The 20898-nt window shown below is 40.1% G+C and overlaps 1 protein-coding gene across 1 annotated transcript in view; it reads left to right on the top strand.

Annotated features, from left to right (window-relative positions):
* The window catches only part of UNC13B (unc-13 homolog B), a 207235-nt gene that overhangs the window by 32722 nt on the left and 153615 nt on the right, over positions 1-20898 (top strand). Inside the window, exons 4-7 of the mRNA XM_066568646.1 lie at positions 286-403; positions 1352-1475; positions 9239-9309; positions 12440-12497. Coding sequence (XP_066424743.1) covers positions 286-403; positions 1352-1475; positions 9239-9309; positions 12440-12497 — 371 coding nt within the window. The remainder of the gene's footprint in view (positions 1-285; positions 404-1351; positions 1476-9238; positions 9310-12439; positions 12498-20898) is intronic.

Genomic DNA, 20898 nt, shown 5'->3' on the forward strand with positions numbered 1-20898 from the left:
TAGCTGCAGTGATGAGTTCCCTACTGGCAGTTCATGCATGACATAGTTCAGAGTTTTAGTTTGCACTCTTTGTGTAATTAGTATTAAACTTTGAGTTACTAGAAACTGGTGTTCCCTGTGAGTATAACCTGCCTCAACCACACACTTCCAGGAGCTCTCTGTAACTTGACACGGCTCTGTGGAAATAGTTCACTGGTATAATCATGGTGGTAATGCAGAACATGAAACAAAATTAGATTGTATTCTGCTTTTTTCTCATCTGTGCTGCCTTTACTTTTCTTACAGTGAGATCAGTCGACTGGACCTGGGCCTAATTGTGGAAGTATGGAACAAAGGACTGATATGGGACACCCTGGTTGGGACCGTGTGGATTGCTCTGAAGGCCATTCACCAATCTGATGAGGTTAAGCTGACAGAGAACCTGTATTTGCTCCAGTGTTGATAATTAATGCATTACAAATCTGGCCTGGTGCAGCCCAGACTGAGCTCCTCAGCAAAACTTCTGCTTACAAAGTCAGGAAGGCTGAGTGAGCAGAGAGGGCTGTCTCATCACATTAGTTTTGATTTTGTAGTGAGATCACAACTGAGAGCCCTCACATAGGGCTCTTTGGTTTCATTTCACTTGTGTGGACTCAAGAACTCGGGCCTGATCTGTTAAGGAACACAGACCTAAGTGTCTGAAGTCTTAAGAACTGACTGCTTAGTTTGATGGTCAGATTCCTATGACTTAGTGCTAAAGACCTCTGTTTTGTCCAGCTGACAAGGTAGGCCCAGAGCACATATGCAGTATCTTCTTAGGGCTTCTGGTTGTAGTGTTAGGTGAACCTTATGCTAATATATGTGGACAAAAATGGGAAGTTGGATGTGTCAATGTCTATAACTGTCCTAACTACTGAGTTTGGCAGTTGTTGCAGCTAAGCATTTTTAACTCAAATTTTAGAGTATTTACTTAGAAGATTATTGGATTTGAGCAGGGAGAGATAGATTGTATTTTCCATAAAAGGAAAAGAGTGGGGATGCTCTGCAGTGTGGGCATGAGATCTGGCTGGTGCTCAATCCCACTTGCTGTCCAGATGCTCCTCAGTCCTGCCTTTGAGGGTCTGCCTTTGCAGTTCCACTGAGAAGGCAGCACTTCTCTTTGCTGCTTGCTCTGGTAGGTGCCTCTGAGATTTGGAAGAAATTCAGTTTGGAAGAAAAAGCCAGTGCATGCTGAATGGATGTAATTTGATGTTAAAATAGGGTTGAAAATGCTGTTAAGCTCTTTTTGGACTGTATTAGCAAATGTGTGAGAGTTGGTGCATAAAGTTCTTCAGACTTGAATGTTTGTTCACTTAAGGCCTTTGATTCACAGGAAGGTCCTGGGGAGTGGTCTACGCTGGAGGCAGAAGTTGTAATGAAACATGATGAAATCTGTGGAACCAAAAACCCAACTCCTCATAAAATTTTGCTGGACACAAGATTTGAATTACCTTTTGGTGAGTGCATTTCCATAACTTACCGAGGGTGCTGACAGTGGAGAGAAAGTGAGAACAACTGAAGCTTTATAATTAAGTTGTGTTTTGTGTTCATTCTCAGTTCAGTCAGTATAGTTCAGTGGAGGTCATGTAGCTGGTATTAATTTTTTGTTTGGCTTCTTTCTAACAAGATCTGAATAAGTATGAACTATTTGAAAGTCCCTGGTTGCTGGAATATTTAGACTAGCAGCAGTTTTTTCTTCTAATAGTGTTTCAGGATTGTGTAGTCACACATTTTCTTCCTGAGCAAGAGCATTTGCTTCTTTGAATCTAGACAGATTTGGCTCTAGAGGAGGTCAAGTGTGTTGTTAGAGCTATTCTGTGGTGAGTGCACATAGCCCTCTTAGACATGTGCAGTTCAGTTAGTGAAACATTAATGCTTAGTGCTCCTGAACATTATCATTAGCAGAGTATATAAATAACTTAATGTGGTAAGAACTGCCTTTCTGGCAATTATTTATGGTTGAAAAATGCAAAATACGCAAAAGCAGCTAATTGGAACAAACTGATCTCAAGTAAAGTTGTGTGTAATTTTAAAATTTTATTTTACTTAAGCAAACAAAAACAGCCCCCAAACCAAATAAACCCTAAAAGTAAGGCCTTAGCCAGAATGCATCCTAGGCTTGTATAACTTCTCTTTCTAGCTCTTGGCTGATGCTTGGGATCAAGAACTGAGATGATGTTTTTGGGGTTTGTGCTATTTTTTTTTTCATGCACTGGGCATTGAAGTGTTTCAAAGTGTTCTGTCATTGCAAGGCTCATCCCTCTCCCTCTGCCTGTTGCATCCTTTTTGCTGCAATGTCCAAGTCAGTGTGAGCAATTTGTATCCTGCTCTAAGCAGGGGTAGAGCATTTGTGCAGGCACTGGCATTTGGTCAGCACCTGTCAGGATTGTTGTGGGAAGAACTTAGGACAACCGTGGGTCTCATACTCTGCTTCCTGGTGCCAGGGGATGATGCAGGCTTGGCCCTGCAGGTGAAGAATCAATCCAAATTGAGTTTTGTGCTGTGAATGCTCTGTTGTGAGTGTGCACAAGTCCCCTGGATGGTTGTACTTCTGGGAGAGCACAGTGTTCTGTGGGAACAATGGCACTGCTCTTTAAATACAGTTCAGTGTGCAAAGGGGAAGATGTACCTGACACCTCAGCTGTCCTGACAGCTGTCTGATGCTGGTCAGGAGCCATCCCTCTTCCCCAGGGAAATATCCTGGTGTTCCACTGCTGCTGTTTGTGGGAGGTTTATTGCTGAAGTTACTTTTAATGCAAGAAGAGGAACAAGCCTGTTTTACCTCACCAAAAATCTTGGTTATTTGGTACAAGTGTTGAGGCTTTGTGGACAGACAGAACAAGTACACAGAGCTGAAGGCAAGGCTTGTAGCCACTGCCTTCTCATCTGAATTAATTCTGCCACACTTGCTTTTAAACTGTCACTCTTTTGCTTTAAAAGAATATGAGGTTCTAGTGTCTCCCTTTGTACTGAGAGCGCCCAAAAGAGAATTTGCTTTCTTCTGCCATTTATATTATGGACTGCATTGCATTTTGAAGTATTTTTTTCAAGCATAAGAAAACAGACTCCATGTAGATATGTTAGAACATCTGAATTTTAAAAATCAAAGTATTTCAGGTAATAATGTGTTTTTGCATTACTTATGTCTTTGCTTACCATGCCAAATACTGAAATAACAGGGATTCTGCACTGTTGTGTTGAACGGTTTTTGTTCTAGAGTGTGAAAAGTTATCTGTCTGTCCAGGGTCTCATAATGTCCAGGAAAAAATGGATGCATGAGTTAGCTCTTCAAAGGCTGCTCTTCCCTAGAAGAGTGCTGCAGTTTTTGCTTTGATCTCCATTTTCAGTCTGATGTGCCATGGCAAGGTCAGAAGCAGGTTGAAAAGCAGGAGGCACTAAGGGTGTGTCATACTCCTCTAGAAAGTGGCATCAACCCTACTCCAGTGGTGCTTCCCCTCACACCATGACTAAGTGTCTCCTGCCATCACCTTTGGGACAGAGGAGGACTCTGCACCATGGATTAGGCTCTGTCTCCTTTCCCTTGGAGGGGTGCCTGGAGCTCACAGCACTGCCTCTGCATCTCTCCCAATGGATTTGCAGGTCAGTTTCCCTTTGCTGGATGGCAGTAACATGGATTCTTAGTGCCCTGCATGTTAAGATTTTTTTGTCATATGAGTTGGGAGCTGCTGCTTTATCCCTACACAGGGAAGTAAATGGATCACTGATGTGCTGTGGAAGTTCTTAAGTCACCAGCTGGGCTATAGAGGCAAGATTTACTAACAGGTTTGGAGTGACACTTAAGAACATTGTGTGTCATGTTGTGTTTCCCAGGTGAAGATCTCTGGGCTATTGTAGATGCATGAGAACCAGAGTGATGTGTGGGCTCATGTACAGCTTGTGCTGCTTTTCAAGTTGGGTAAAACACTGCTGCCTGGGATAGCAGCTTTAAAAAAACTGTGTGTTCTTCTGTTTGGCTGTGCTGCTGTGCTTTTTCTATAATTTCTGGCTGCTGTCTCATTTAGATGCACACAGATGCAGTACCCCAGGTTATTCAATGTATTTAAAATATTTCATTGTATTTAGGTGGAGCTTGAGAAGTTTTTAAGGGTTTGTAAAAAAGAATAAATTAATTTGAAAACTAGAAAAGCTGAAGTCCTTGATGTAAAATATGATGGTGTATGCAAAGAGATTTAGAAACTGGTTTGTTGTTTGCACTATATTTATCCCAGATTAGTTTGCTGTTTCTGCTTCCGCCTTGAATCTTGATACATTCAAGATTCTTTCTTCCTGGTATCTCTTCTGCTGGTACTCTGGAGATGGGAGCTGCTAAAGCTAAACTAAGTGCAAAACGTGTTGATGCTGATAGTGGTAGTATGTGATGAAGACAGCTTAGAGATTTTTAAATTTTTTTTCTTTCATATGTTGTTTTTTTTTCTTTTCAATGTTGTTTTCAAGTATTTACCAGGCATGGAGTTGGGAAGCAGTCATCTCCTAGCAAAGGCTGGTGGGAGTTTAGTCTCTGCTTCTGGTGATAGAAAATAAGCTTTTTTGAGGTCATGCAGGAGTTAGACTTTGTCAATGGCCAGATTTGTAATGGGACAGAGAACACTGATGGTGGCCCTCATGTGTCCCCTGTGTGTGCCATGGCATGTTCCAGATGCAGCTGTTGCCTTGTGGTCAGTTAGTGTGACACCAGCATGTGCTGTGCAGGGGAGGGCAGCTCTGTGGGCCCTGCTGTGTTTCATATCTCTGTGTGATGGACTGCAGTCCTGGGGACCAGGCTGTCATACGATGCTCTCTGCCAGCCCCATGTTCTTTGATGTACAGTCTCATGGAAACAGAAGGGCTGCAAATCCTCTGCTACAAAAATGTAACAAATAGTGAGGATGGGAAATGTGAGCATTATATTAACCTGTAGAGTGAGAAGGTTTGTGCTCGGTAGTCTATTAAAAATGGCAATAAACTGCCATGGAAATAAGTGGTTGTTAGCTGAGACAGGCTGGAGCCACTTTCTCCTCTGATAATATCTGTTTCCTCTTTGGAACAAGAGAGACAGTGGAGGGATACTGCTATCCTTGGTTGATTTAGAAAATTTTCTGGTAGGCAGAAGACAATCTTGCTATTATTGTTTTGATGCGGTGAGTGTGCATTGGCACAGACTTTTTCAGGATGCTGCTTTCCAAGTGTAAAATTGTTCTGCTTGATAGCAATTTACTCTGTCCCCCCCTTTTTAGAAGTGCAGTGACTGTGCAAATCCCTCACATGATGCAGTACTCAAAAATGCTTTTGGCTCCCAAACTATAACAGTTTGGTTCTGTGCCAAGCAGTTTCTAGTTCATAATTGGAGTGAAGATGCTTTTAGTGTTCTCAACACTCCCAGGGTGGGAGCATGCTGATCTGCATCTAACCATGAGGTAGATAAATGTGCTTTGTTATTTTAGTGTCTTGGGAACTGAACAGGAAAAAAAAACTCAGCTCAGCCAAGTCATTTCAGTGAGAACTTATACATTGGAAAAGGGAAGAAATTTGGGCTTGGAAGAGAGGAAGCGAGGTGAACACTTGCAGGAAAATAGGAGGAGAGAGGGTATAATTTCTGCTTTCAGCACTTGTTCTCACTCCTGCCAAGCTAGGTTTTGCCCCAGCCCAGAACTTGCTACCTTGGGAAAGCTCAGAAGGAACAAGGTGATGTGCAAGGTTCAGAGCAAGGACCAGAAAACCTGAGGAGAAGAAAAGCTTTAGGGCTGAAGTGCCTGGTTGTTGGCAAGCTAGAGATCTCTAAGCAGGAATGCTGCCATATTTTGCTTTCTGAGGTGTTTAACTGAGTGGTCTGTATGGATGCACCAAATTCTCCTCTTTTTTCCTTTCTCACTCTGACAAGTCACTGTACTGCTGTGTGCCCATTCCAGGTGTTAGGGCATGCACTTGCCCTGAGCAGCCCCACCTGGGACCTCCACCCACACCCCTGCTCCTGTGCCGAGGAATCCCACATCAGCTCAACTTGGAGCCTTCAGTCCTAAGAGATGCTGTGGGAGTTGCTCAGCCCCCACACCAGCCATTGCCATGTCTGTGCCTGCTTATGGACCCTGCAGATTCAGGCCCTGCAGATTCAGGAGCTCAGAGAAGATGGGGTTCAGCTTCCAGCTGAGGATGGCAGTAAGAGCAAGGATAGTAAAGCTTGCAGTGTTTCTGTGTGGCTTTCAGATTAATAAGCACCAAAAGATACTGACTCTACCTGTCTGTCTCCTCTCTGTTGTTTTTCAGCAATTTTTTTTCACTGACATAAGGCCCTACTCCTTGTGTTCATCAAGCATGATGTCAGTGGAGTCCTGAGATGGCTGAGGCCTCAGGTGGCCTCTCTCTGGACTAGTTCATCTTTTTATCTTTTAAGCAGAAGTTAAGGTAGTGCAGTAATTTCCACTGTAGTCAAAAGCTGAGCAGTGATGCAGGAGCTGGCCAGGGGATGGAGCCTTGCAAGCAGTCTGTGATCTCTGTGGTAGGGATTTCCACTCTGTGCATTCCAGAGAAGCAGCTTCAACAAAACTGCTGATTGAGGCAAAACACAACAGAAGCTTCCTCAAAATAAAGAAAAATTCTATTTCATGGGGATTTCTTTTGGGCAGGTAACTTGACTCAAGATCATCGGCCAGTTGCTTCATGTTTAAAGTTTGCTGAAAAATAATTTTAATGATACTACTATTGATGACAAGTGTTTCTCTGAGATCAGGAAGATGTCCTTACAGCAGCGGTTATCTGGATAGTAGCTGATCTTTATCTCTGAGCTGCGTAAGAAGCTTCAATAGAAGCAGCAGTCCAGCAGTAAAAATCTTCCAGCCCTGTTTATGAAATGGGCATCTGGGCTGTAAGATAAGACCAGTAAATCCAAGAGACAAGTGTTGCTCCTTGATATCTGGGCATGCCACTTCATCATGGTTTTTGGGAAGGCATTGAGGCCTCTACCCTGAGACATCCTCAATTTCTGCAGTGTTGATGGTAGTCATTGCTTCACCCGTCCTCAGTCTCTTTTGTCTTGATTTCAGGCTCCAGATTTGAATTGTTTGAGCTCTGACTTTTAGTTCTCGTTTCATGAGTTTTTCTTTACCTCTTAGAGAAATGATGTCTTTCCAAGACAATTCCATGGGCTTTGCTGTAATTTTTCGATTTCTGCATGTCATTGCTGGAGTTTGTTCTCCTAAATCTCATCAGGTTGCATGTTGATAGCCATTCACTTCACTGATTCTAGCCTTCTTTCTAGATCAGTTCTGTCCAGATTTGCTTTGAATGCCAGCCCTAATTTGCACAGACTATCTAATAAATCTGTGAAGCTGTGATCCATAGCCCTGAAGATCAAAAACATGTATGTGTTCCTACAACGCTTGTAGTTGTGGAAGAGTCTCTCATGTTTCTCTTATCTTGTTTTCTGATGGGTTTTAACAACAAAGTAATGTACTGTACATCAGAAAGAGCAGCTGGCTTCTGTGTTTTGGTTAAAATAAATTACTTTGGTTTCTCTCCAAGCAAGGAGAAATGGGTTGTCTTTTTTTCTACTTATTGCAGGTTTTTTGGAGTCAGATCCTAAGCTTCCATAAAACTTTCTCAACTGTGGAGTATTTTAACACCTTGTGTGGGTGAGGCTAGTTCCATAAAAATTCAGTGGTGTTTCTGTTACAAAGATGTGGACATGTGTTCATAGTCCAAGGAAATATCTACTGCTGAAACTTGAAATTCCACTAAATCTGGCATGTACCTGTTAACGGTGGTTTGTGTTCTGTTACCTGCAGTGTTTTTGGCCTTGTTGCTTTCCTAGGATGGTCGTTTGTGTGGCTGAGAGAGGCCACATGTAGAACAAACATTCTCTCAGTTACAAGAAGAAAGCAGTTCTTGGTCCTTTCTGAAAGCATTGTGGGTTCCAGTGGGATGCTCACCTGCCAATAAATCTTGGTTTTTTTTTCTGTGAGGAGTGAAAGTGGATGTAACTTTTAGAATGACTTTTTCATCAGGAGGCCACCCTGTCCTGCTTCTCCCATTCTTGCCAATGCATAACTTAGCATATCATTGTGGTGGTGTCCATGGAGTACAGCTCATTGCAGGGAATAAAACTTACTGGCTCTTTTTGAGGCCACCTGAAAGTGTAAAGAGTTACAGGAGATGGGAAAACCAGCTGAACTGGTATAGCACTATCTTCCTGTCAGCTTGCAGGGCTGGTGGTGTTTTTAGCTGGAGCACTCCCTCCATTTCCTTCCTCTGTGAGCTTTGATGTTTCTGCAGTGGTGCAGTTCCAGGCCATAAATAGGCAGATTTCAGAAGTTGCTACATTCAGGGATGTTGAGTGGCTAGAAAAAAACGCAAACAAAACAAATCCACATTTTTTTTTCCTTTTCCAATGTTTTCACACCACTCCATCCCTAAATAATTTTGTGTTAAGCTTTTCACAGCAGGTTATCTGCATCTCTGAGCATGTGCTTTGAAAGGCGAAATTTTGAGTCACAGAAGTCAGTGTTCTATTAGGACAGTATATTACTTCAGGGTGTGAAATAGAAAATAGTTACCACAATAAAAGTGATAATGCTTGCTACTTGCTGTCAGCTTGGTAACTCTTCTCGACAGTGAAAATGTTGTGATTCATTTCACAATGAAGCTGCAGTGTAGCGTAAAAGTAAGAATGTGCTTTCATGTGAATATGACTGCCTATAACACTGTTTATACCCTCAAAATATTTGGCTTATTGCTGGCAAAGAAATAAGAGATCATTTATTTTTTGGTACCTAATTTGTGCTACACCAGGAGGTGTGCTATCAGTGTGCATAAGGTATGCTATTCAAAGGCAGCCCTTGTTCTGCCTTATAAAAATTATGAAAAGCCTCCAGAAGATGCTCTTGTGTTATGTGTTACCAAACATAAGCAAGTGTATTAAAATACACTTGCTGTTGTGAAATGGCTCTCCATCAAGCTAATACGTGAAATAAATGTGAACTAGTTTGTCTTTCTCTTTCCTACCTTTGTGTAAGTGTGCATTTGGTTAATCAGCTTTAAACAAGAAAGCAGGTAAGCCCTTGAAGTGTGCTGCTATTTACAATGTTTATTTTCCATCTGAGTGGTAACATAAGACAGTCATTTTTCTTAGAAATCACGTGGGTTTTTTGTGTGTGATCTTTAATAGTAATGGTGATGAATGCAAAGTTACCTGGTTAATAAGGTGGTGTGACTTACTCTTTTGACTTAGATATCCCTGAAGAAGAGGCCAGATACTGGACCAGAAAATTAGAACAAATAAATTCACTGGGAGATGATGAGGTAAATATCTAAATTGAAAGAATATTGTAGCCCTGAATGTCTTATAACTAGCTTTTATTCTTTGTATTGGATCCCTGTGATTAGTGTAAGTACTGAATGTTGATAATTTACAAGTCTTCCATACTGCTTACAGAACTCTTTTCTCAAGCATGCTGTTTAGTGTTAAGGAGGAGAATATTCTTCTGCAAGCTGGAAGTGCTTGAAAAGTGTTCTGTTTATGCAGATATGTTCAAAGGAAAGGCAACACTGTGCTTTAACTGAGCAGACAGTGAAACCACTTGAAACCATTTTTGACAGGCTGTGGTAGGTTCTTTTTGTGAAATCAAGTCAAAAAGGACTTTTTTTTGCAGTTGACTATTTCTTTGAAGATGACAAAGCAAGATAATGATTCTTTATTTGAACTGAGGACTGTTGGATGTGTTGGCTTTTGTCCTAATGCAGTTGTTAATGGCTCAGTTTATGCGTATCTTGTGTTAGAATAAGTTGTAGCTATGGCTTTGGTTCCCTAGCTCTGGTGTGTACTTGGCTAAGCAGCTATAAAATAGAAGTTCCTTTTTTATTTTTAAGAGACACTGTTGGATGACTAAAATTTTGTTTGCAGTTCATGCTGTTTGCAGAATAAGATTTAGCATGTTAATGCCTGTACCAGAAATGAAGTTATAGAAAACCCCAATACTCATATGTTGATGTTAACATCATTGAGTGAGAGTATGGTGCTGGTGAAGCCTTTTTGACAGGTCTCTTTCCACAGCAAGTGTTTCCATAACAAGATAACTTGCAAAATACTCTACCAATGCAATGACTTCAGGAGCTTTTTGTTCTGGGATCCTTCATCTATTCTTTTCAGTTTATTATGTGAGTGATTTGGTTTACTGTGGAGATGAAGGAAGTAAGGTGGATTTTATTTTTGACTGAGGACAGACCAATATTCGGGTAGATAAAAACTTAAAGAATTTAGGGCAGCCTCTCCTGCCTTCCTAGAAGTTTGAAAGCCTCTAAGAACGGATGAAAAGCCCAGTCTGTCAGTTGTCCTGTCAGTGGTGCTGCTGTGGTGCCTCCCCGCTCCCGCGGGCTGGAGCAGCAGTTCAGGTACTTCAGCGAGGCACAGGTGCCCTCTAGTGCTTCACTGAGCTGGTACGTGCTGAAAGATATCCTGAGCTTTCTGGGTCTCCCCTTTCCCTGCAGTGCCACACATCTGCTTGCTAACTGTGTGCTCTTATCAAATACCAGTAATGAAGTAATATCTCCATATTTGTGACCTAGTGATTTTATATTTGTTATGGATGTTCCCTTCGACTAGGGTGAAAACAACCTGTACAGGGCCTGACCTCAGGTGGTTCTTCTATAGTTCTCCACATTAGCCAGCCACCCAGAATGGGGATGATTCTTTGCATATTCCTGTAAGTGGCAGTGACTTGTCGCTCAGGAACTTCCAGAGCCAGAGGCAGTATCCTTGTCTTGAACAGCACTCAATGGATTTCTCTTTTGTGGATGCCAGTTGCCCTTTAAATGCACCCAGATCAGTTATGTTTTTGCAAAGGAATTCACCACCTTAATTGTGCATTGCCTGAAGAAATCTTAATTGCTCTGAGCAAACAAGCCCAGTGTTTGAGAAACCAGCTGGAGGCAGGTTGTTGAAGAAGTTAAATGACTGATCCTCATGCATTCAGTCCGTGCCACTCAGCTTTACAGACCTCACCTTTTGGGCTGCGGAATCCTGGTCTGCACAATGTTTTTTAGCACAAGACAACTTTGTGCCTTTATCTACTTTGTTTTAAGTGCACCTATCTCTGTTTGAGATAATGAATGAACAGACAAAAGCTGCAGAGGAGTATTGAAGGAGCAGGTTCATTTGGAGTTCAGATGGTGTCATAGAAAGGCTTTCCAGCCTCTCTTCCTATGAACACTTAATATTCCGTTTTCATTTTGGGACTCTTGATAGCCGGGGAGCTGATGCCTTAAAAAGAGCAAACTGCTGCCATTCTGGGATCTCTGAGGATAATAACTCAGAACCCACTGCTGTCCTGTGCTACTGAAATTGCTCATCAGCAGACTTCCTTTCACCACTCTGTCAACCAGTCAGTGCTGTGAGATCCGGCAGTTCTTGTTTTCACAGTCCTGATTAACTCAGTGGGTTGGCAGTTTGCTGATGATAAGACTAACCACCTTTCAGGATCCCTTGTGCATTTTAAATAGCACAGATTGAAAGATAACTGCAGCGGAAGTCTGCTGTTGTCACCTTCCGTGCACAGAACTGGTCATTAATCCCTACCAAATCCAAGGAGAGACTGTCTTGGTGGCTGTGTTTTGCACAGGCTGCAGCACCAGCTTGCTAAGTTTGCCACTTCCTTTGTTGTCAGATCTTTTTTTCCTAGCAAATACCGTTCTCATTATTTTGGTCAATTGTCCTAATTTTCTCATATCTTTATGTAATACAAGATAGAAGTGAATAACAAAATAAAACCACTGGCATTCCCCTAGGGAACGCTTTGATGCTGTAACAAACAGCTTTGCAAAAAGTCAAAGCTGGCTAATTGAAATAACTCTGTGTTCTCTAATTTAGTATTAAATGAGATGAAAAATTCTTCACTTTGGATGTGAAGTGGATCACAGGAGAGTTTGCAAGTGTTGGCTGGGCAAACATTGTTTTCTTGCCTTGCCAGGCACATTAATTGCCTTACTGCTGCCATCTCCTACTCTGGATTTGGTGCGAGCCCACATGAGATTTGAGCTGTTGAGGCTGTGCTGGAGTGCCTAAATGTGAACAGGCTTATTCCCAGTTTGGAGCTCCCTATCACACTGGCATTGTGGTGTGAAAAGTCAGGTCTTTTCAATGTCTAATTGAAGGTCTCAGAATTGGTAATAGGGCCTGCGCTTGTTCTAAAGCAGACTTCACCTTAAAGAGAAGTGCATTTTGTAACGTGATTTTGGCATGAAAAAAGAGGACATTTCTGGGAGTGTGTTTAAATACAGATATAATGGAGATTATATTACAGATATTATGCTTATAGATATTGTGCTTTGATCATACCAGGGATATTTTCTCTTATGTGTGGCATGCTGTCATAAAGTTACCACGTGCTTTCTTATCTCTCTATATTCCTTCCTATTTTTTCTTTCCTTCCTTTAGTATCCCTTTCAGGAGGAAGTCCAGAAGAAACCATTGCCCAGTGCTGCCTCCCAGTGTTGTAAGTTAGACTTATTTCTTCTCAATATTTTTTCCTCTTTCAATGTACTTGATTTCTTTTTGTGGTTAGATGTCAAGTGATAGTACATCTGACCGACATTTTCTTATTAGAAGTACTTAAATTTCTGTGCAGTTATGAAAAGCTGTGCTCCTCAAAATATTGCTCTGCAGCTTCTGATGCCAGGAAGTGAAATCAGGCATTGAGTCTTGCACTTGCTCTTGTCCTTGTGTGCAATAGGCACAGAAAATGTGTTCAAAGTCACTAAGATTGTCAGACCCTTGTAATATTTCTACCAGTAAGAAAGCTGTGTTTTTTCATGCGACTATATTAGGCTATGTTCTGCTAAAACTTCCTGTGTTAAATATAATTTTTATTACTGTTTAATGAAATTTTAAGAGGCAGAAAATAAGTGGAGACAAGTACTACTGGTAGCCTTTTAAAATGCACCAGAGATTTGTGTACTTGATGTCTAATTTCTTCACTATTACTTTTCAATGCTGCGTTGATGGATGGAAAAATATTTTTACTAATTTCTGCTTGTCTTGTCTTGCATTTTTTATGCTTCTGAAAACATGGATGGAAAAATAATATAGCACTTACTGTATCTGATGATCTGCAAAATTAGATTTCTGAAACACTGCTTTTAACACACAATAGATGAAAGCTCAGTGATGTCTCTTGTGAATGTCTTATCTACTTTTGGCAGCAACATTAATAAAATTCAAGCCTCATAATTTAAACAAATCTTTTATCCTCTACTTCAAATCCTTTAAGATCTGCATATTACACATTGCAGGCTGTTTATCCATTAGGCTGATTATAGGATCGCCTCAAAACTGATAATATTAGGAAATGCTAATTACTGTTTACCTTTTTTGAGTAGAATTAATTTCTCTGTATACTATTGTTATGTTATCTTTGAAGTATCTTCAACAACTCTAGACATTAACCAATTGCCCAGGAAACCTGATTGTGCTGTGTAGCTGGAACATGTAGAACTCTATATCAAAGTATTCCAGTAATATTTTCATTCTAGTTCATTCTAGGCAACACTTTCTGCATCCTCCCATTTTGAAAAAAAAAAAAAAAAGTATGTTAAGAATAAAGCAGAGGTTTTTTGTTTGGTGGGGTTGTTTTTTTGTTTGTTTGGGTTTTTTGTTTTGTTTGTTTTTTGTTACTTTTTGTTTTGGGGTTTTTGTTCTTATTGTTGTTATGCTGTTCTTGTTCTACTTTGGGGTTTTTTTTGGTGTGTTTTGTTTTGTTTATTAAATGGTCAAAAGGGTACAGTTGATTTGCTAAACCTGTAAATAAGAAACATTTTGGGAGAAACTAATATTTGATTAAATCATACCAACATAGTTTTCAGAACCCATAATGTCAAAAAGTGAAAGAAAAACTGTCTGCTGTATGAAGTGTCCAAGAAATGAATGTGTTATTTGCTGAAATTATTTTCCTTGCTCTGTGCCCTAGGCTTTCCTTTTGTTTGAGGGAGGCTGATTTGATTGAATCTCCCAAGTATTGAGATGTATGGGTAAATTAGAGGTAATGCTTCTGTGTGGGGAAAATAGCTGCACCTGTTCCCACATCAGGGTGCTTTTACATCCGCCTGTAGCTGGTTTCTCCCCTGGAGAACCAGCTGGGCTCTTGCAGGCAGACACAATGAGAAGCAGCGCTATGGCCACCCTTGTTGTGCTGCCTGTTAACAGCCTGCATCTTGCTGGAAAGTGACCTTTTGCAATATTCAGTTGAAGGCCCTGTGGTTTGAACAATTAATGTCACATAGAAATTAATATAATCATTCATGGGATTAAAACACTCATTAGAATGCATGTTAAACATTTCATAGCAGTCTGTTGTTAATGTATTTAAGAATTTTCAATAAAGCTGATGGCACCGCATGTACTTTGGCTTGTTTACTGCCTGCAAGTATCTGATGTCTATGAATATCTATTTACATGGAAAAAATACAAAATAGACATTTAATATAGAGATACTTTTGAAAAATGAACTCTGCCTGCATCAACTTGTGCATAAGAGTTGTCAGCTTGCCTCAATACAGCACAGTCCTTTGAGACTCAAGAGTTTAACAGAGAACATGCACAGATTGCATCTCTATTGAAAGCTGACCTGACCTTTACATGTGACACAGGAGCTCAACCCTTTTTACACAGGAGCAGGGTGGGTGTCCTTTACCACACTAAAATGTGTTCAATATGGAATGTTCTTACTTACCATGTGGGTAAGTAATTGGTAGGTATATTTTTAGATAAAATAAAAACATCCACAAGAACACTTAAGGCTCATCCAATTTTCCACCGCATCATTTTTCATTTTCATCTTCTCAATGTACCAGATGAGGTATGGTTACTGTTTGGAACAGGACAGCAAACTAAGCATTTATTTAGAGGAAGGGAAAAAACATGCTCAGTGTGAGTAGGTTTTACTCCACGAGAATGTTTTCCCAATCCTTCAAATACCACAAAATTATCTTAAAACCTGAGGCACTATAGAACAAAAGTTCTGCAAAACATTTCACATAGCTTGCACTTAAAAAAATAATTGTACATAACTGCACATGCCACTGGTGTCCTGCTTAGCCACTCTGGCCACTCTCAGAAGACCATTTTGATGTCCTTGTTCCAGCTAGAGAAAATACTATTCCAACAGACAGGTTCAGGTTCACTAATTAGGAAGATACATGTCCTTGCATGTTAAAATTAGATTACACTTCTGCTCTCTTCTGCATCTGTATTTTTGCACATCTTTTACCTTTTCCAAACCAGATTTTCTTGTGATGGTTTCCCACTTCCTGCAGGGATGCAGCTTGTTCTGTTACCTCCCCTGAGCAGAGGCGGGGAGAAGGATGGAGCAGGATGTGAGAGAAGAGAAGTGGCCCCATCTGAAAGCCAGCCTGTGATCTGAGGGTGGTTTTTTGTCCCTGGGCATGCATGGGCTGCTGCTGCCTTGGCTTGGTGCCATGGGAAATCTCAGCCCACACTGGGAGCTCTAATGTTTCCAGAGATTGTTGAGCTTTCAGGCTCCTTTTCACAGTCTTAAATGCTGTTTTGTTCTTAGAAGACTCTGACCCATAATTTCTGAGGTAATGTGGGATTTGAGCTTCCTACCCATTCTTAAATGAGGCAGGTGGTTCTGTTGCATATATAGTCTTTTCTAGGCCCTGCTGATTTTGGCACTTTTGCCTCTTTCCTTCATTATAGTTAACCATTTCATTTTAAACTCCCAACTGCTGTGCGTCCCTGTGTATTCCTCCTGCCCCAGAACGATCACATGCTTCCAATTGATTTAACTTCCAGTGATCCCAAGCAATAAGCAAAGCACTGGAGTGTCCATGCATCCAGTTTTGTTTGCCTTTCTATTAAATGTAGTCATAATTATTAAATTTTGATATGTCATTGTTAGAAAACTGCAGCATCTCCATTTTGGCTTTTACCCACAGCCTGAAATTAAATGTAAATTGAAAAGAAAGCAAGGTTTTGTTGTCTGGAAATTCACTTTAAATTATGCAGATTGAAAACATATTATTTGATTACTTTGGCATTGAGTCAATAAGCTCTAAGTTATTTATTATGAGGAGTTACAGAAATGTTTTCCTTGCATGCTCAAGATAATTTCTGGACACATAGAAGTCCATTATAATCCACAACTGAGTCACACTGTGAGTATTTTAAATGCAACTCTGATTTGGATCAGTTTCAGTGCAAACTGGGATGAGAAGGATACTCTGCATCTTTGCAGAATCAATTTGGCAGACTTGGTTAATATCAGCTGCTGTAAATACTACCCTACACCATTTGTCAGGGAGTTTACAAATCTGGAAGAGAGAAAGTTTGTTCAGTATGATTCTCAGGAAAGATAACCTAAGTGTAACTTATTGTCCCTTTTCTGCTTCAGTGTTTTTGTTCCATTTCCTTTAGTCCTGTGCTCTGTAAAATCCCTGGTTACCAGAGTTGTGGTGGGTCTTGATGTTTTATTGTGGTTTATATTTTTGGGTTTTGTTTTGTTTTGGTGGGGCTGTTTTTTTTTTGGGGGGGGGAGGGGATTATTTTGTTATTGTTTTTTGTTTTTTTAATTTTTGGTTGGTTTTTCTTGGTTGATTGGTTGGTTTGGGGTTTTTTGTTTGTACATTTGTTTGTTTTGTTTTGGATTTTCTTTATTTTGGGCAGTTTTGTGTGTCTGGTGGTTTTATTTTTTTTTTCTTTTTGTGTATATGTGTGTGTGTGTGTTTTATTGTAGGTTTTGTTGTGCTTCTTTTTTATCAGAAGAAGGTAAAAATTTTGCTTGGCTCTGGATAGGTACCCGCAGTAGGTTGGTACTGGCAACAAAAGAAGCAATAGCTTCTCATATACTCTTTTACCAGTAGAAAGAATCAATGCCAGCCTGTGCTTGGTCTGCCATAAGATGAGAGAGAAAAAAACAAGATTACATCTCTTAATGCTCTTTGGAACACATGTGTGTGTGCACATGCATGCAGGAAAAAAATGCTGCAGTTGTTTTAGATACATAAGCAGCTTTTTATCTACTTAAAATCTGGCAAAATGTTTTATACACATTTTAGGAATGTGTACGGTGCTATTTGATGCCAGATCAGTTTGTTGTGGTGACCCTTCTTTGCGCTGATATTTGAAGAAATCTGGTTTTGCAAAATTCTTCTAATTCCTCTGCATGCACTGCTATTTCAAAGGTACCACAACGGCTGACTCTTGAGAGGTTTCATTCCTGATGCTCACTGGTTTTCTTTTTGGGAGCTAAAATTCCACTGGTGCATCGGCCAGGCTTATTCATTCCCCCTGTTCTAATGCTGAGATGATGATGCTTCCCATGGCACTGTTGAGGAGTTTTGTCTGCTTAACAGCCAGATGAATGTCTTCCCTGCCCCTTACTCCCCAGCAAGCCCCAAACACTGATTTTATATTTGTGCTGTACTGTGGATGCAGCATTTTCTGCTGCCATTAATGTGTTACTGGGCTGGGGGTGTCCAGCCCTGCTGTGGGGAGAATGACCCTGTTGCAGCAAATGGCAGAGTATTTGCTTTTCTTCTTTGGTAATAGTATATATATATAAAAAAAAAGAGATCTGCTCTACCAGTTTCTCAAGGCATCAGCATCAAAACACTTAAACAGGCCAGAACATGCCACTCCTAATTGTTCACAGAGGTGCATGATCCGTGACAGTGGAGGGTCAGGCAGCATTGAGAATGCTGGGAGGTGACACTGCCCTCTTTGTTGTAAAGGTGTGTGCTATACATCAAGATTCTTGCTGGTTTTTTGTGGTTACCAGCCTGATTCAGCACTTAAACAACAGAGGTCAGCAGCCACCTACAGCATCTCTAGTCCACACCACTTTGGGAAGGGTAAAGTAATCATTAATGGTTATTTTACCCTACTCAAAGATAGGTGACCCCAAAGATTGTGTTGCAATCCTGTTGTATAGCTGTGCTCTAGTGGGAGTGGAACTTCTGGCTGCAATGCAGTTACAACTCAAAAGACTGTTCAGTGTAAGTGTAATTCAAAACACCACACATGAATGGCTTTATTTATTTATTTATTGATTTAAGCTAGGCCAGGGAAAAACTGTTTTAGTCCATACAAGGGGAACCATTGTGTGAGCTTTTTTGTGATAGTTTACTGCTGGGCTGGGAAAGCTAGATCCTTGGCCTCTCTGCTTCTGGGTGACTGGCAGCTCCTGTTTCTCTTTGTTTAGGATAAATCCCCTCTGGGATACTTGTTTTCCTGTGGCTTTGTGGCACTCACTCTCTGGGCTGACTGAAGGCATGATAGATCTGCTGAAAGGAACACAGATTCAAGGTTTTATTCTAAAACATCTGCCTGCAATTTCAGGACTGGATATGCCTAAGGAAGAGTACTCAGCATATGGAATTTAAAAATAAAAATACTGGTTATATTAGGAGATGATACAGTAACAAAGTTTGGTGTACTGCTGAACTCTAGAGAACTCTAGGGCTTTGATTTTGCTGCTGATCTTCTAAATAGGGTTTTTTAGTTGTTTTCCTAGAGTATAGGCTGCATTTTGAAACGTGGTGACAAGGAAATAGTTTTTACTTTTACATAAAACCTGAATGTAAAGTTCTTATTGAAATGTTGAACACTGCCAGTACTGAGAAGTGTCTCTATAAGCAGTGATCAGACAAAGCAAATATTCATTTAAACACTCTAGCTTTCATAATTTGTCCAGTGCTCTTCATGAAAGCTTGTTTTTTTTCTAATGCAGTTTTTCAAGGACTTTAAACTTTATTAGTCATCATTTAGTATCATAGCAATAGGAGCAATCAATTTGATTTTTTTTTATTACAGTGAAATATAAACTGTTTGAAAGTTAAAGATTTTAAACTGGTAGAAAAATGATTCCTGAACTTTATGCACAAGCCATAAATATGTGTCCTCCAGCAGTGAGGCTTGTACTTAAAGTTTGAGATTAAAAGTCATAAGAAGAAAAGGCACCAAATCTTTTCTCTCTGCTGCTGTAGATTAAATTCCTCTTTGCTATTATGCATGTATGTCATGTTAGGGGACCAACTATAGTCCAAAATTGTATCTCGGGAAGGGGTATATAAATCTTGTCTGTAACAGTGTTTAAATCTCTTTGCCAAATAGTGTGTGACTTGGTAGCCTGGAAATTTGTAGGACAAAGCAGCTGTGTTAGGCATCAGTGCAGTATAGAAATGTTACAACTTTACATTGAAGATAAAATTAGGTGGCACTCTGCCTTTTTGCTATGATTACTGATAAGATGCACAAGTTTGTAATAACTTAGTGGGTACACTGGATGATTTGATGTAGATCCAAGCTCTGCTTAAATTCTCAGATCTCAATTGATTTTGTTTAGCCAACATAAAGGTGGCTAGAAGGGCCATCTTGTTTAGTGAAATGAAATACTAAAAAATTTCAGCATAAGCTGAATATGGTGAACTGGGGAGCAAGGAGAGCATTCCAGTGTCACACTCCAGTACCTGTCCTTGTCTCTGTCAGATCCTTCTAGCTCACTTGCCTCTTGTGCTTTCTTATCTCCTTTTATGCAGAGGCCTTAGCCCCCATCTGGAGTGTTCCAAAACTGAGCTGGAAATGGTGGTATTTGTTACAAAACCTTCTTTGGCATTGTGCTTACTGAAAACTTGACTTCCTTCTAAAAAGCTATTCAATATATGTTTTCTATTTTAGAAGCTTATTCCACTAAAATACCACCTGTTTAGTTTTGGGAAGTACATTGAACACTGGAAGAATGTAGATTTTTATGGAATCTGAGATCTGTTCACACTATGTTGAGGGTATTAGCCATGGGAATAGGAGATTTTTTTAAGCACAGATAAAAGAACTGACCAGAACATTCTGCAAATGATACTTTATCAGAACCAAATATACTATCGGGAGTTTAGTTTGCTTTTATAAACTTACTTAGATGATTTCTGTTTGTCCCTAACATGGGATATAATGGGGGATTGAATAATTCACCAGCATGACTATAAGCAGTGGTCAGCAGCAAATGATAATGTTCTGACAGAGATAGTAGGTCCCAACCAATCTCAGAGGCTTGTGAACAGAAATGAAACAAAGTGGCACACAGGCAGTCAAATTAGATGGCATCAAAAACTTGGAATATTCTGCTTTTTTACAGTGTCCCTGCTGATCCAGGCTTGACAGTGTGAAGTGGGGAGGAGGAGTTCCTCCTTGAATGGTTTCATAACTGAGGCACAGAACAAGCATATGTTATATTCAGCTAACAGTGGAAACCTAGATGTGCTTTATAAAATGTGTTAATGACAAAACTGTTTTAGCTTCCAAGACACCAGGCTGCTTGCATTGCTTAGTCCTTAATTGGAGGTTTATATGAAACCTCATTTTTTGAGTACTGAAACTTACAGATACAAAATAATGTGATAACCGAGACACACACTGTTGGTATTTATGAACACATGGAGTGACTAGTCTGACTTGTCTGTATCATGTATTCCATTGTTGCTGTATGTTGTTGTATGGTTTTGGAATTACAGCTTCCCATTTTATATCTGTCTGGACTTCTTGGTGTTTTTAGTTTGAGTTTGCACAGGTTTAAATTTGTCCAAGGGTGATCTGGAAGGGATGTTTTCTTAACAAATCATGGTTATGCATATTTCTTTTATGAAGCACAAAAACAACTTGAAAAGGCTAAAAAGAAATTCTGTTTTCATTAACCTTCAAAATATCAAGATTGTCAACCCAGGTCTTCTGCGATTATGCTGAAGGACTGAGATGTATACTGTTAGCTCCTGAATCTTAAATGAAGCAGCATATGTGTTGAATCTTTAATAAATTCATTTTTTTCCAAAATGTTAGACACTAAAATGAAGTGGGTGTTAGTAAAAACAAACAAAAGCAGAGTTTTGAGC

This window comes from Molothrus aeneus, chromosome Z (assembly GCF_037042795.1).
Source record: "Molothrus aeneus isolate 106 chromosome Z, BPBGC_Maene_1.0, whole genome shotgun sequence".
In the NCBI taxonomy this organism is placed as follows: domain Eukaryota; kingdom Metazoa; phylum Chordata; class Aves; order Passeriformes; family Icteridae; genus Molothrus; species Molothrus aeneus.